The 14415-nt window shown below is 43.8% G+C and overlaps 1 protein-coding gene across 3 annotated transcripts in view; it reads right to left on the bottom strand.

The window, feature by feature from the left end:
- The window catches only part of huwe1 (HECT, UBA and WWE domain containing E3 ubiquitin protein ligase 1), a 38736-nt gene that overhangs the window by 11163 nt on the left and 13158 nt on the right, over positions 1 to 14415 (bottom strand). For all 3 annotated transcript variants that reach the window (XM_074681656.1, XM_074681657.1, XM_074681658.1), the window contains exons 28-61: positions 14268 to 14380; positions 13989 to 14171; positions 13692 to 13908; positions 13475 to 13597; positions 13116 to 13353; positions 12346 to 12693; positions 11561 to 11683; positions 11370 to 11465; positions 10991 to 11260; positions 10625 to 10777; positions 10373 to 10500; positions 10182 to 10263; positions 9597 to 9773; positions 8931 to 9473; positions 8600 to 8795; positions 8289 to 8456; positions 8027 to 8175; positions 7874 to 7940; positions 7512 to 7735; positions 7189 to 7400; positions 6882 to 7064; positions 5972 to 6144; positions 5750 to 5889; positions 5358 to 5433; positions 5014 to 5112; positions 4792 to 4919; positions 4548 to 4707; positions 4098 to 4326; positions 3799 to 3977; positions 3129 to 3218; positions 1803 to 1963; positions 1657 to 1699; positions 583 to 960; positions 171 to 381 (exon numbers count right to left, since the gene is read on the bottom strand). In XM_074681656.1, coding sequence (XP_074537757.1) covers positions 171 to 381; positions 583 to 960; positions 1657 to 1699; positions 1803 to 1963; positions 3129 to 3218; positions 3799 to 3977; positions 4098 to 4326; positions 4548 to 4707; positions 4792 to 4919; positions 5014 to 5112; positions 5358 to 5433; positions 5750 to 5889; positions 5972 to 6144; positions 6882 to 7064; positions 7189 to 7400; positions 7512 to 7735; positions 7874 to 7940; positions 8027 to 8175; positions 8289 to 8456; positions 8600 to 8795; positions 8931 to 9473; positions 9597 to 9773; positions 10182 to 10263; positions 10373 to 10500; positions 10625 to 10777; positions 10991 to 11260; positions 11370 to 11465; positions 11561 to 11683; positions 12346 to 12693; positions 13116 to 13353; positions 13475 to 13597; positions 13692 to 13908; positions 13989 to 14171; positions 14268 to 14380 — 6060 coding nt within the window. The remainder of the gene's footprint in view (positions 1 to 170; positions 382 to 582; positions 961 to 1656; positions 1700 to 1802; positions 1964 to 3128; positions 3219 to 3798; positions 3978 to 4097; positions 4327 to 4547; positions 4708 to 4791; positions 4920 to 5013; positions 5113 to 5357; positions 5434 to 5749; positions 5890 to 5971; positions 6145 to 6881; positions 7065 to 7188; positions 7401 to 7511; positions 7736 to 7873; positions 7941 to 8026; positions 8176 to 8288; positions 8457 to 8599; positions 8796 to 8930; positions 9474 to 9596; positions 9774 to 10181; positions 10264 to 10372; positions 10501 to 10624; positions 10778 to 10990; positions 11261 to 11369; positions 11466 to 11560; positions 11684 to 12345; positions 12694 to 13115; positions 13354 to 13474; positions 13598 to 13691; positions 13909 to 13988; positions 14172 to 14267; positions 14381 to 14415) is intronic.

Below are 14415 nucleotides of genomic sequence, written 5' to 3'. Positions count from 1 at the left end.
AAGCTGGCGGAAAAGGTAGTTTTCAACTCTTTCAGCTTGGATAAATACACATCCACAGCACTGAAGGGGAGTGTAGTGAAAATCTCTTCGTAAACATCGAGGGTGCCAACAATGAAATACAGTCTCCATGATTCTACATATACATTTACTTAGCAAGGGATGCTACTAACCCAGTCTCTGCATCTGTCTGCCTGTCAGTCAGACCACTCTCGCCACTGCCTGATAGCTCCTGAGACAGCTGGGCGGTCTGTGCAGGGTTGGGAGCAGATTCTTCCTGAGTGGCAGAGGCAGGGCTGCTGGTGTCCATTGGGGACCCTTCCAGTTGTGACACACCCACTGCTGCGGGCTCTGAGGTCTCCACAATGTCCGGACTAAGGGAGGCTATGAAGAAACAAAGAATGACGTTAAAGATCAAGAAATGAGGGAAACCAATTTAGGGCAGCGACATTTCCTTTAGCCGAGAACCTCTAATTGATAGCTGCTCATTTTTTTCCAGCCAGACTCAGCTACAAGCATAATTTACAGATTTGTATCCTCACTGTTGGCCAATCTGTATGAAGAGAGCTTTTAAAGTTAATCTACCTTCCCTGCTTTCATCCAACGCTCCTCCACCTTCTCCTCCTCCACCTCCTCCGACTCTCTCACCGATTGTGGGTGCCGGGGACATTTCCATCTGAGATGCCTCCGCTTCACTGTTTGGCCTGTCAACAGTCGACAAGGGTGGAAGACCTGCCCCTGCTAGAGCAGCCAGTGAGCTGGCATGAGACTCAGCCAGCAGCAGGTCGGCAATTGGCTGGTGGACCTGCTGACTGATGGCAGTCTCCAGGGAAACCAGTGCCTGTTCATGAGGAGCAGGGGTGGTGGGAGTGACCTCTCCAGATGGGGGAGCAGTAAGGAAGCCCTCAGAGACCCTTGGTGGGTCCAGACATGGAACAGTACCACCCTGAGCCTGCTCACCCTCTGAAATATCCAGACAAAAAGCATGCATTCAGACAGGACAACAAGTTTTATAAAAGTTCAATTTGCTCTGTGATCACCAGCTGATAAATACATGCTAGGACTTCCATAACATAGACCATTTTCTCTATAAAAACTGCTGGTCAAATCTAATAATTCAAAAGAAAAAAATGTATCTACATAAAAGAACAGTTTGAGGCAAGCAAGCGCACATGAACATGACAGAAATTGAAGTGTGATTATCAGGTAAAGAGTTATTTTCACAGATGCTGTGGGTCTCTGCTGAGGAAGGCAGTAAGTTGTATAGTTATCTCCTCAACGGGGTGAACAATCCTGATCCCCAACAACAACACAACTTACTACCTCACCTCAGCAAAGCCGGCTACAGAAAAAATACACAATGTTTAACTCATTTGAAGTAAATCTGATTTTATCTTTCGATGTATCCAGCCTTGTCCAAGGAAAATGGGATCTTCTTTGCCCGAGAAGATGCTGAGCTGGTGTAGCAATGCCATAAGAAAGACAGTAGACTGTATAGTTATCTCCCAGATCTGGTGTGATCCTAAAACTATACAAACTACTACCTCATCCCACAGCACGCACTGCTGGTCAGGATCCTCTTGTGAGAAGGGTCAATCCTTAAAAATAATTCTGATATTGAGAGAGAAATGTCAACTTTCATTTCACAATTATCAGTACCTGCAGTGTTCTCTGTGCCATTGACTGTCCCCAGCCCAGAACCCTATGAACAGCAGACAGAAGGCTTTAGTAGGCAGTGGATAACAACAAAGAGATGTGTGCACTTGAATTTTCTGAAATTGATAGCAGACATATTATTTACAAACCTGCAGGCTCTGTTCCCTTGCCTGTTCTGCACCAGAGGCCCTCCGCTCATTCTGCTTTGACTCCTCCTCCTCAGCCAGCTGTCTCCTTCTCTTCTCCCTACGCTCTTCAAGTTCCTCATCCCTCAGGCTCTCCAGATGCTGCAGGATAGGCACCTTCACCACTAAAATCAGACACAGATGTACAAATGAATGACTATGTTTAAATGCAGTCAGTATTTGGGTTACGCTCAACATTCCAGTTTCTGAAATATTCGGGATAACCTGTTTACATGTGTGAGCAAACAGGGGTATTCCTTTTTCCATCGTATCACAATCATAACAGCAATGCACAGACAACTTTTCGACGCATGGAAAACATGAACCAATGCATGTCAGTTCGGCATAACAGCAGCAGCAGCACGACAGACTTCCTGTCCTCAAAAGACCAAGATTCCTTGCGAACAGACCATGTCCAGAACACAAATTAATGTTTCTTTAGATGGGGATATCCTGATAGGTGGATACATGACCAAATTCTTGGGTTAGAAAAGAAGTAACTCAGGGGTGATTTTCAGGTTTTTAAAAAACGGAATATGAGCATATTCCAGTTTTTAAAAAGGGTCATTGGTGTTAACACGGCTGTGCAAGTGAGTTATTGCTCAGGATGCACCGATCCGATCCTGATATCAGGTACTGGCGCCAATCCAGCCCCTCAAAGCTGGATCGGGTATTGGTGGGATAGGATTGGTCCAAACTTGACTAAACTAAGGCTAAACTATGATTTAGTCTACAAGGTATAAAATTTTACAACCGAATATTTATTTCTGTAAATTTTGAAGCATTTTTTGAAATCAAACTGCTGTTAAACATTCAAAAACTTTTAGTTTAAATGAATATCAACCGGTTATCCGGTAATTACCGGATAACAGAAACCCAGCAATCCTCCAAAACTTATTCAGGCTGTCTTCAATTGTATTTGAACACTTATTGTCACAAAGTTGCCAAACAAAGATCAAACATGCAACAGATGAATCTGCAGATCTCCCCCATTTAGTGGAATTCTTTGATTTACAGAGTGCAATACCATTATTTCAAATGTTTCATCAAGCCGGCACCATATGCCTGGACACAGAACTACCACCAACTACAACCACTTTGGGTTAAACTTATGACATCTGTCTAGTGCTAAAGCCTCAACAATTTCTAAAAACTTGGCAATGACACCCATTTTTTAAAGAAATCAGTAAGCAGATTTTAACGTCAAAGAGGTGCTTTGTAACTGGGCTTTCTATAAGAAAAGAGAAAATTTATGTCTAATAAAACAAGTCTCAAGTTCCAAAAACTTACCTGCAACACAGTCATGCATGCTCTCAGCATCCAGAACTTTACACTCATCTGTCCATCGAGTCAAGGCAGTGGGAATACTAGAAAGGGTTCCTAGAAAAAGTCAAATAAACATTTTTAATACAAGTGAAGTTGAAACTTGACCAGAATGTTCACATCAAAGATGAGCAGAGGTCGTAGGACATTCGTACACTGTCATTTCCCAAGAGGGTGTCGTTTAATGTGGGTGAAAAACAGGAGATGCACACTTTAAAATATAAAACATCTACTGTTATTCCAAATGAATGGTTACAGGCTGATTCACCAAAGTGAAATAATGGCCTGTACTCATTACATGGCATGAGATTTTTGAGCTAGAAGACTGACATTCCAACAAAATTTTAAAAAAGGTTTCTGCAGATGGGCAAATAAAACAGACATTACATATCTTTAAATAGAGGATATACTTTATAAATTTTCCTGTTCAACCTCATTGCTGAATAAGTCTTTAACGTCCCTTTGACCTTCTCTTCTGATAACCACGCAAGTTCTGAGATTTTGTACAAAAATATTCAGTGCCAAACTTCAGAAGTTATCGGGAATTGTAAATATCACAAGCCAGGTAATGATGATTTGGCTTTCTTGAACAAGACTCAGAATCCAAGTGTCACTAACAACCAAAAGTAATTTTCACCTGCTTGTCCCCCTGTACTGCTCTGCTCATGGAAAAAGTCATCCAACAGCTCGTCATCAGAACGAGCTATGATGTGCACATCCTCATTTCCAACCAACAGGCGAGCACGACCACGAGATTGCAGAGGCAGAGAGCTGGACAGCTGTAAGATGTCAGCGGCAGCGCTGGGGCCCAACAATCTGAGAAAGGAGTACATGAAGGGCAGACTCTTAAATTAGCATAATTAGTTAAGAAAATGTCAGCGTAGCAGATGTTGCAGAAAAAATGATGCAACCACTCTGAAATAAACATAAATTTACCTTTGCAAGATGAGCGGAGGGTTGGGCTGGCGGTTCCCAGGATAGTGGACATGGATTGTGTGTCCACTGTTGGCAGTGAGCTGACGCAGTGTTCGCTGGCTTCGCCCCATGCCCTGTGCTAGGCGACTGCTGGTGCCTGCCACGCCGAGAGTAAGGGAACCGTGGTCGGCGTGGCGCACCATCAGTGGATGGGAGCTGGGGATGTTGCCTGGGGAGGGAGGGATGTCAGCTGATGGAAAAACAACAGAAAACAGTAGCAGGCATTAGGGGGATAGCTCTGGCACAACCCCGAGGAGTGTTTACTAGAGTTTAAGAAATTTATTTTTTATATCCAGAACCAATCTTTTAAGAGTCACCATGTCTTTTATGGGGGACTGTACAATTCAAAAAATGTGTTTGACCAGAAAACATTTTTCGTAGGAGCCATGTTGTCATCATTCTCCTATTTACCGTTGTTGGAGAACATGTTGTCGAACTCTATGATGAGGTCATCATCCCTGTCAAACCTTTCGAAGCGGATGTGTGGTGCAGCATTGATGTCAGGAAAGTCCTCATCCAACTCCATTTCTGAGCCTTCGTCATCATCATCCTCGTCCCCTTCTTCATCATCCTAGAAGGAAAGTAGAAACTGTGAGTCTAACAGGAACAGATTCATTGAGAGTTGTTTACTGAAATTTTTTGCAATCATTTCTACCTGATCCTCCTCTTCTTCTTCCTCCTCCTCCTCTTCTTCATCCTGGCTGTCTTCATCATCATTACTACCACTTGAATCTTCCTCTTGTGTGTGCTCCTCATCCTCTGGTTCTAGGATGTTCATTGAGTCTGAAAGGCAAGAAAATGGAAGAAGAAAAAGAAAAAGAGTTGTTTTCAAAAAGATCTTAAAATGTTTTTCAGAGAACTGGTTAGAAATATTTACCTTCTCGATTAGCCTGCAGAGTTGATGCCTGGCTAATATTAGAGGGGGCCTCATCCATCAACACATCCTCTTGTGATTCATCTTCACCGCTACGTCCCACTAATTGAAAGAACACACGTGATGAATTCCTTGAGGTTTCTTTGCCTGCTTACAACACCAACAGTACCTATGCTCTGGAAACAAACATGAAGTCTACGGAATGCTGTTCAACTGTGCATAAAACCACTTTTACAGCTATGTTTGAAAATAGCATCTCACTAAGGTTTAGAGGCCATGCAAAAAACTACTTTAAACTATCCTTGTCTAATTAACATCTACCCATACAAGTATATCCATTTGCTTACCTATAATTGTGCTGTTGACTGTGCCAGCGTCTCTTTCCAGCAGCTCATCAATCAGATCCACAAGCTCATTCTCCACCTACAAACAGGATATTAAATACAAGTTAGAGAAAGATCATATGACAAGATGAACAAACTTTAAAAATAAAGACAATTGGATAATAAAAAACTATATGCACTCTAACATAAAAGTAACTCATTTAAGATGCTCAGCATGTTGACACAACCCTTACTTTAAAATAAAGAACACAGGTCTCACTGGTATATAAGATCCAGTCAGGTTTTGGAGAGTCCCAGAGGGAAAAAAGTTTACACTGTGTTCTTGTAAGAAGGACTCCACTTTGTTCAGTGACATGTTTCAGTTAAAAGTCTATTGTGTGCAATAAGTCAATCACCTGCATAGCCTGTGTGCTGAGAACCTCTGGCTGGCCAGCAATGACCACTGTGTCTCCCTCGGTCTCTCCATCCATCAGGTCGCTGTCAGTTCCTGGCACTCTGTGGTTACCCTCCACTGGCTCTGCCTCTCCAGACTCTCCTGTAAATAAACACCGCACATCAGTACAACAGATATTCAACAGAACAGTATCTGGGGTCTCAAGGATATTTTGGACCATTACCTTGGTCCTGAGTGTTGCTGTTGCTGTCTCTAGCAGCACCCACAGTGTCATGCTCAGCCTTGTTCTTGCTGGAGCCCCCTTTGCCTCCAAACAGGCTGCTGGGCTGGTTAACAATGCGAGAGAGAGTCTCCAGGGGCTTCAGAGCAGCATTCACTGTGTTGGCCATGTTGGGACTAAACCAGTGGAGAAAAAGAAAAACAGCTCATTTTAAACCATTTAAATCCAGTGAGTTATAGATTTTTAAGCCCATTTAAGACAAATATATATCTGTTAATGTTCAAACTTTTGACCTCTTGTTCATACTATTCAAAGATACACGAGCATATGACTGTCCCCAGCTGATGTGCTATTCTTTATCACTGTCTGGTGGTAAATTGGCTGTGTGGCTACTAAAAATAAACAGAAAGAAGTCAATGATATGCAAACTTGGCTGCAAGTTTGTACATACTAATGCAGACCTTAAGAGAATAAAATTGCCCTGGCGTTGTAAACGTTTGAAGGAAAGAAATTTTTATTTTAATTGTGGTTAGCTGTGGCAACACTAGTCTAAATGGGGAAAAATGCATTTCCTCTGGCACTAGATGGCAGCACCTGTGGCCAAATAACTTAAAGCACTTTGTCGCACTAACTGAGGTTTTTTTATCCAGTTTGAATTCTTGCTGCTGATGTACGTCGCCTTAGACAAAAACTTTTGCTAAACAAAGTTTTAGAATTTGTTTTAGAAGAAAATACACCGCTAGCTATTCAGTGTTCCTTATAAATGCATTTGTTTGAGTAACACCATTTGTCAACATTACTTTCCTTTCATTCGCAAAAATAATTTGGTTCTTTTGTTGGTCAAAAGCCAGAAGATCAAAACTTTTTTTCTGCCTGAATCTACATGCATTAAACTAATATTGAGCAATATTACCTTGACAAATCCAAGCTGTGGGGCACACGAGCCAAGTCATTGACCAGACCTTTCTTCAGAAAGAGTCGAATGATGTTGTTCATGCCGTTGTGTTGCGTCTTAGCTGCTGCTGTGCTGTAGAAACTGGATGTGGAGGGACACGACTCCATGATGGTGCTAATGATGCACATCACTGCCTGAAGCCTGTGAAAAAGTTTCATGAAAATACGGAGCATTTCATTGGAAGGTTCAGAGCAGTTTAATAAAATGATCAATCAATGAGTTTCATTATCAAAGGTGGAGTGGTTAATATTTCAAATGCTCCTACCTGGCATGTTTTTCTGCACCTTCTGCCATTGCCAGTGCTCTACTAAGAGCAGCCTTCACTTCATTGACAAGGGCCACCTGAGCATCAGTGCCGGTGCCAGCAGCTGCCAGGCTGGCCAAGAAAAGACGAGCCAAAGCTGGAGTGTCCTTGTCCTCTGAATTCTGGGTATGGGGCAGTAGGTGGTCGAGCACAAAGGCAAGAACGCTGCAGTCCTGTTAGGACACAGGGAGGCCCAGACGAGCCAGAGGAAGAAAGTTATAGTTAAAAATGCAAAAACTAAAAAGAGGTGCAAAGTTTTAACAGTATTTTGTTTTACTACCAACCTCCTTGATAAGCTCTGACTGTCCAGCAGTGTAGCAGTAGGAGGCAATAAGTGTGGCAATGCCCACATAGGAGCGCACAAGTTCAGCCAGTAGTCTCAGGATGGTGGAGGTAGGCATTAGAGGCTTGCTTGCCTTCACCTTGGATGTTTTACTCTCCTCTGAGCTGGTACTCTTCTCTCCCTCTTGTTCTTTCTTTTCCTCCCGCATTTCTTCTGGTGTGGAAGCTGAGGAGGTTTGGATTACAAATAGTTATTAAAGTAGTTAACTAATAACAAATTATTAACGAAGATATTTTGAATGTAGTATCATGACTGCTAATATTCATTGTAATGTAAAACATAAAAATTTACAACAGCAGTCACCTTCTCCTTGTGGTGTGCCAGACTGGGAAGACTCAGCCACACCTCCATCAGCAGCAAACACTTGAGACTGAGGGAAAGAGAAATGTCTCAGTTTCTATCTGCAGAAATGACAAGACGTGTTTGGATACTGCACACTTAGTGGTGGTCACTCACATTGATATGGAAAGCAGACTGAGAGTCAAAGTCACTGCCCTGTCGGGTGAGTCTGTACTGCTGGTAAACGTCATCACCAACGTCCTGCAGTATCTGGCACAGGTCTTGACCACCAGGCACAGTGGCCGCACGCTCTTCTGGACGCTCAGCTGTAACACACACACACACATGCTCTTCGATAAATGATGATGACCAGTTTTAACTGTATTACACACACAAACTTTACATCAAAAGCTGTCAGGAGATTCTTCAAGTGTCTTACGTTCTTCAGGAGCGTGGTAAGCAGCCAGGGCATTGAGCATGTCGTAGATGACCTCTTTGATGGTATCAGGGATGGGTGGTAGAGGAGACAGTTTGAGAGGAGTGGTCTTTACAAGCTGCACTGCATTGGGTCCCTTGATCCGAAGGTTCTCAAACTCATCATCTGAAGCTAAGAAAAAAAGACAACATGTCATCTTATTTAGGTTTAATAAATTTTGATTTGAGATAGCTCAATAAATCAAATATATTTTTAGAAGCTGTAACTGTGTAAATCATCAGAACTTCATCTACTTGTAGAAACCACACACTCACCTGTGCCAGCTCCCCGAGGTGCAGGCAGTGCAATGCGAACACAATTGCTTGCTGTTTCAGCAAAGCACTCAGGATTACGGCAAGCTGCAGGGCCCAGGACTCGAAGGATGTAATTGATTTCCCTGGAACCAAGGCTGCCCGACACCACCCCTGAGGTGGTGCTTCCAGCTCCACTGGTCACCGCTGACCTCACCACCTTTGTAACCGAATTTGGAGAAAAACATTGAACAGAATTTTTAATTCTAAAAAGCCACGTTTAGTTAAGATAAATTTGTGAGGCAACAAAGTGTTTGCAAGTGTCTTCTTAAACATAATGAGAACAGACACTGACCTTTTCCATGGTGTGCCGCAGTGTTGCTGGGTCTTCAATGATGTGTCTGAAAAGCAGAGTGACTAGTGGGGTGAAGCCGTTGAAACCAGAGCTCTGTGTCAGCCCCAGAATCATCCGAGTGCTCTTCAGCTCAGCAAACATCATGGCATAGTGGTGATTGCGTGTTAGGCGCAAACAGAGACGCAATGTGGCATGGAGGGTGTCTGGGTCCACAGGGACACTAATCATGCTGACACATGCACGGATAAGAACGGTGGTCATGTCCTCAGTCAGGCCCTCAACAACAATGTCTGCGCTGTCGGGATCAAGAGTGGATGAGGGGCCTGATGTGGTCTCCTTCAGCTGGCTAGAGTCCTCCTTTGGAGCGCTCATCTCCACGGCAGACACAGAGTCCAGGTCAGTGTGAGTTTCCTCCACTTTGCTCCTGTCTCCCTCCTCTCGCTCAGAGTCAGTGATGCTACCAGTCTTGGCAGGCTTTGGTAAGCGAGGTACTCTCTGAACGGTCAGCATCACTGGCCTCCTGTTTCCTGTCTCTTCATTCACCTGTGTGAAGGAATTAGTTTCATTTCAGTAAAGCCACCCAGAAAAAATGCTCACAAACTTAGCACTTAATTTTTTTTTAGGACTTTTCTGGGAGAAAAGTAAGATGCTTCAATGTTTGTGTACCTGCACCATGGTGTTAAACTGCACAGTGTATCTCCGACGTCCAGCTGTGAAGCGCACACTGCTCTCCCCGGCCCTCCATGCTGAGTCGATAGTGCTGTTGTTGGAGGCACTATAACTGCACCAACGGCCTGAGCGATCATCAAACCATCGCCAGTTGTTCCCATTGGGCTGCAGGTACTAAAAGTAGATTAAAAGAGCCCATTAATTTCACATAAAAGATGCAGAAAATAACCCTTAAGTGTTATATGCCAACAGTACACTTATTAACTACAAACAAAATATATAAAAAAAAACAAAAAAAAAAACCTGCAACTAGTCAGTGTTATATTTATGTCATCATGTTTTATGGGTTTGCAATTAACAACGGGATTTTCCCCAACCCCTGTTTACAAAGCAGCCCAAACTGTGGCTTTCAATCATGCTTCATCTCATTCCAGAAACCAAACAGGAGATAGAAGAACAATAGGTGCAACAAGCATTAACAACTTGAAAATATGACAGGGTGTAAATTTGTCCAGGCATTACAGTAGGTAACACTTCCATAGTAATTGGTGTATGTGGCTTTGTTCATAAGTTGTCTTTTACCTTGTTCATTTGTTCCCTGCGCTTCGAGGAGACTGCCATCTTCTCATAGAAGTCAATAATCAACAGAACTGGCGTAATCCATCTTCAAAGAAAAAAAAAGTTTTGATTTAACTTAAAGGTTTTTACAAAATAAAAAAGGCAGAATGCCAAATGTAAGTGAAGACTATTTCAGAAGGATTGGCACAATTTACTTTGGTGTCTGGATGTCTTTCTGTTCTTTTGCAGCCTGCAGACAGGGCTGCACAACCTCAAGTAGCTTAATAAGTAATTCGAGGATCCCACTGTTTTGCACCACTCTGGCACCAAACAGCTTCAGTTCCTTCAAAGAAGAAAACAAAGATGATGTAAAAAAATAGCATCGGCTTTAACTTTTTTGGGGGTTAAAATTCACCCACAAGTTTTGGTGTTAAGACCAAAACATTCAATCTGTTTATTCCTGGTACCTCAAAGAGCAAAGTAAGGAGCAGAATTCGTGTTGCCAGCTTGGATGCCTGGGGCAGAGTGGCCATCTGTCTGGTCCACTCAGACACCGTCTTTGTGTCACTAGTAGTCAGGGGCTCAGCCGCTCTGATCAGCACGTCTGCTGCGTCCCACACCTACGCACAACATGGACACAATCAGGCCAAAAACAATAATGCTGTGCTTCTGTTTCTATTATCATTAAAATCACAGGCTGCAACAGTGTTCTCACAGCAGAATATATTCAGAGGAAAATCACAAAAAAGACGAAAAACCTAAAAAGCTCCATTTGTTCTTAGGATAGCTTGAGTTAAATGAGTATTTTGAGTTATCACCAACACACTACTCACCTGGTGGACAACCTGACCAAGAAGAAGATCTCTGTACTCTGGACCACTCCTCTTTATGGCGGTCATCAGCAGGTCACAGAGACGGTAGACTGTGTCAGGCAGTTCATCTAACAGATGGAAGCAGCCGGGCAACATGGAGTCAGTGAAGGCATGCAGCTCTTTGGGGTCCAGTGGCTCAGCTTCCATGAAGCGCTCTAAGCAACGGGCTTCCTCCTCCTCTGCCCGCTCCCTGGCTCTCCTGTCCTCTTCCTCCCGCCGGCGTGCTGCTTCCTAAAGTAGACACACAAATAATGCACAGCTCAATGATACATTCTTAATTTATGGTGTTTGTATATAAAATCTGTTGTTTAGTCCGTTTTGAGCAGTGAGGAGGACACACCTCAGGTGAGTCGGAGCGCTGCTCCATGCTGACCTCTTGCCCAAGTGACATGGCGATGGCCCTCATCATCTGATCCTCTTCAGACATAGTCAAGTCCTAATAACACAAGCGCAACAGTGTCACACTTTGAGTTTGGTTTGAGACAATTAGAAAGAGTAATCTATTTTGTGTTTTTGTCTATGAATACTTACTCTAACTGCTCCACCAAGAAGGGGTGGAGGGTGTGTCAGTAGGTACTCCGTGGCCTGCTCCATGGTGCTGGTATTGAGCAAGGCCTCCATGGCATGCTCTCTTGAAAAACCCATGTCCATCAGCTAAAAGACAACACAGAATTAAGTGTTAGCATAACTACACATAGATCGTTTTATGAATTAAGGACAAAAAAAGGAAAACACAAGACTGATGATGGTAACAACTGAAACATAACAAATGGTGAGACGTCACACAAACTTAACCAGTGTTTCTTTCTTCTTGTTTGTACTCAATCAGCACTCAAACCTTTCGCTATCCCTTTCTTTCTCTCTCCAGATTTTTTTAATTTCTTCACTTTTCCCTGATGGCTCTTATACCTGCTGGAGCTGCTGCTGGCGGGCCTGTGCATGCATCTCTCTCCCTCTGTACCTTTCCTGTCATAAAACAAATGGTGGCCCAGGATTCAGTGCATGCACAATAAGTGAAAGTAAAATTGTCAAACACAGAACCGTTTTTCTTTTGCTTGCTCGCACAAACGACACCAGGATGCACAACCTTGCAGTTCATCTCTGAGTTGATTACAGCTTTGGCAAAGGAAGCTCAAAATACAACAAAAGTGGCATGAACAAACCACAGCTTGAAAGCAGAAAAGCACATTCATTGCACAAATACATGAATATAAGAAAATAAAACATTTAAAATTTTTCAAAGAGTATCAGAAATGAACAACTGTTTTTTTTTCCAGAGAAAGGTGCCAGGGAAGCATGGGAGCTTTTCCACACACCTGTGTCAGCTGAGCCTGGTTGACCTGGGGCTCACGGCGAGGGGTTGAATTAGTTGAGTCTTCAGCTGTTCCCACTGCTGGCACTCCAGGTGTTGACCCAGCAGCTGCTGGTGTTTCCCCAGCTGTTGTCGATGCTCCGGGGGCAACAGTGGGTGCCAAGGGACCAGTGGAGGGTGCCTCTTCCTCTGGGCGCACTGTGCCCTCTCTCTCCTTGGCGAGCCGCTCCTGTATCACAGGTTCCCCTCTCAGAATGTGGCAGAGGATGGCCAGCATGGATTCAGCCATCCTGCCTCCATACACCTTCAGCGGCTTCCTATTCCACAAGTTGCGGATGCAACTGAATGCAGCCTGAATATATGACAGACTGTGTTACTCATCAAGAAAACAACATAATTAAATAAAAAAAACTACCAACCAGATGCTTACAGATGGAAATGTTTTAAAACTGTAAGGCTTTTACATGACTCACTTTAATAAGTCATAGCAAATCAAAGAAATTGAACAAAACGTATAAGTAGGACTTTTTAAAGTCATAGAGCTTAATTGGATTCAAACAACACAGTCTTGAAATGTTGAAACAAAAACAGAGGACCATTCTGTGAATAAGAACTGCAGAAAGGTCACCTTTAAAGAATCTGTTCTCATGAATTGAGTTACCTGGATGCCTCCTGTAATGTACAACTGACTTTCCCCATCTAGAGCTTCACACACAACTTCTATCTGAAAGCACTTTCTGACTTGGTAAAATTCTACAGCCAGGTGACACAGACCTTTTGGGTTACTATGAGAAACCGCAGGGCGCTAAACTGGGGCATGGTAGGAGTGACTCCGGGCATCTTGGCTGGCAGGGAGTGTGGTGAGTCCAGCACTGTGCTTGGGTTCACCATCTTCTCCACTAGCATCAACCAGGCATCCAAAAATTCCCCGGTCCCATCCGGTAGATCATTGTGCTCCAGACCCTCAGACACAGGCACCTTCCCACCCATTGAAAGGGCCCAGTTGAATGTCCTGCAAAAAGGTAAACAGCCAATAAACCTCCTGTTGACATTGACAGAAGTTGGATATACAGAACTAAAAAGCTCATATGCTGTTTTGGCTGTGGTGTTTAATTAGAGTGAGAGGAACTTACTCAAATAAGGCATCATGACCCCCAGAGCAGAAGAACTTCTGCAGCATGAGATGGTACGGGTACTTCCTCTCATCAAACAGCATGGGAGACGTGAAGCCCACAGAACAGATGAAGAAAGTCAGCCTGTCAGGACAAAAAACAAAAAACAAAACAGTCCATATAACTTCTGTGATGCAAGGCATATATCATATAGGAGGTAAAGGTGGTTTTCTCATACCTAAACCGAGGGGTGGGAGTGTATGGTGGGGGCTGCCAGCTCAGACCCTTGGTGAGGAGCTTTGTGAGGGCAGAGGCAGTAGCCCTGGCTGCAGGTGTGGGGGTAGTGCCTGTGCTTGTGGCATGGTGTGAGCGGCGCTGGCGTACAGGGGACCCCACACAAAGCTTCACCAGCAAGCCAAAGAGCTCAGCCAGAGCCCTGCCTAGGCGAGACGACGCTGGAAATAAACAAGAAGGTTAGTGAGACAGATGAAATCCATAAGATTACAAGAAAACTGTAATACAGAAATCAGCTTACCAGACAGTAGCGGTTTGATCTGTTTTATGCGTGTAGCCATGGCTGGAGTGAGTTTGGACTTGGCCTTAGGATCTGATGCAGTGGGCTCGTCTGTCTCCATGGGAGCCAAGGTGTCCCCATCTAGACCCATGCCTTCCAAAAGCCCACCCGCAGATGAATCCACAGAGACCGTCTCAGACTCTGCTAAATGTGGGAAGATGATAGGGCAGAGAATGAAGAGTGTTCAAAGTGCATACTGGATATGCATATTCAAGAATTAAATTGAAATGGCTTTATTACCTGTTTTCCTGGAGCCAGAGGCTGCTGTTGCTGCAGTGCTGCTGGATGGTTTCTCTTCTTTGGGTACCAGTTTCTGCATGTCTGCCTGGCCAAACTCACAGCCTGGAGGCAGACTGTTGAGGCATGGATAAGAAGTGTTAGGGTGGGT

Source organism: Halichoeres trimaculatus, unplaced genomic scaffold (genome assembly GCF_033239565.1).
Source record: "Halichoeres trimaculatus isolate MK-OKI-2021-1 unplaced genomic scaffold, fHalTri1.1 fHalTri1_scaffold_11, whole genome shotgun sequence".
NCBI lineage: Eukaryota > Metazoa > Chordata > Actinopteri > Labriformes > Labridae > Halichoeres > Halichoeres trimaculatus.
This window is presented reverse-complemented; position numbering and strand designations above follow the sequence as displayed.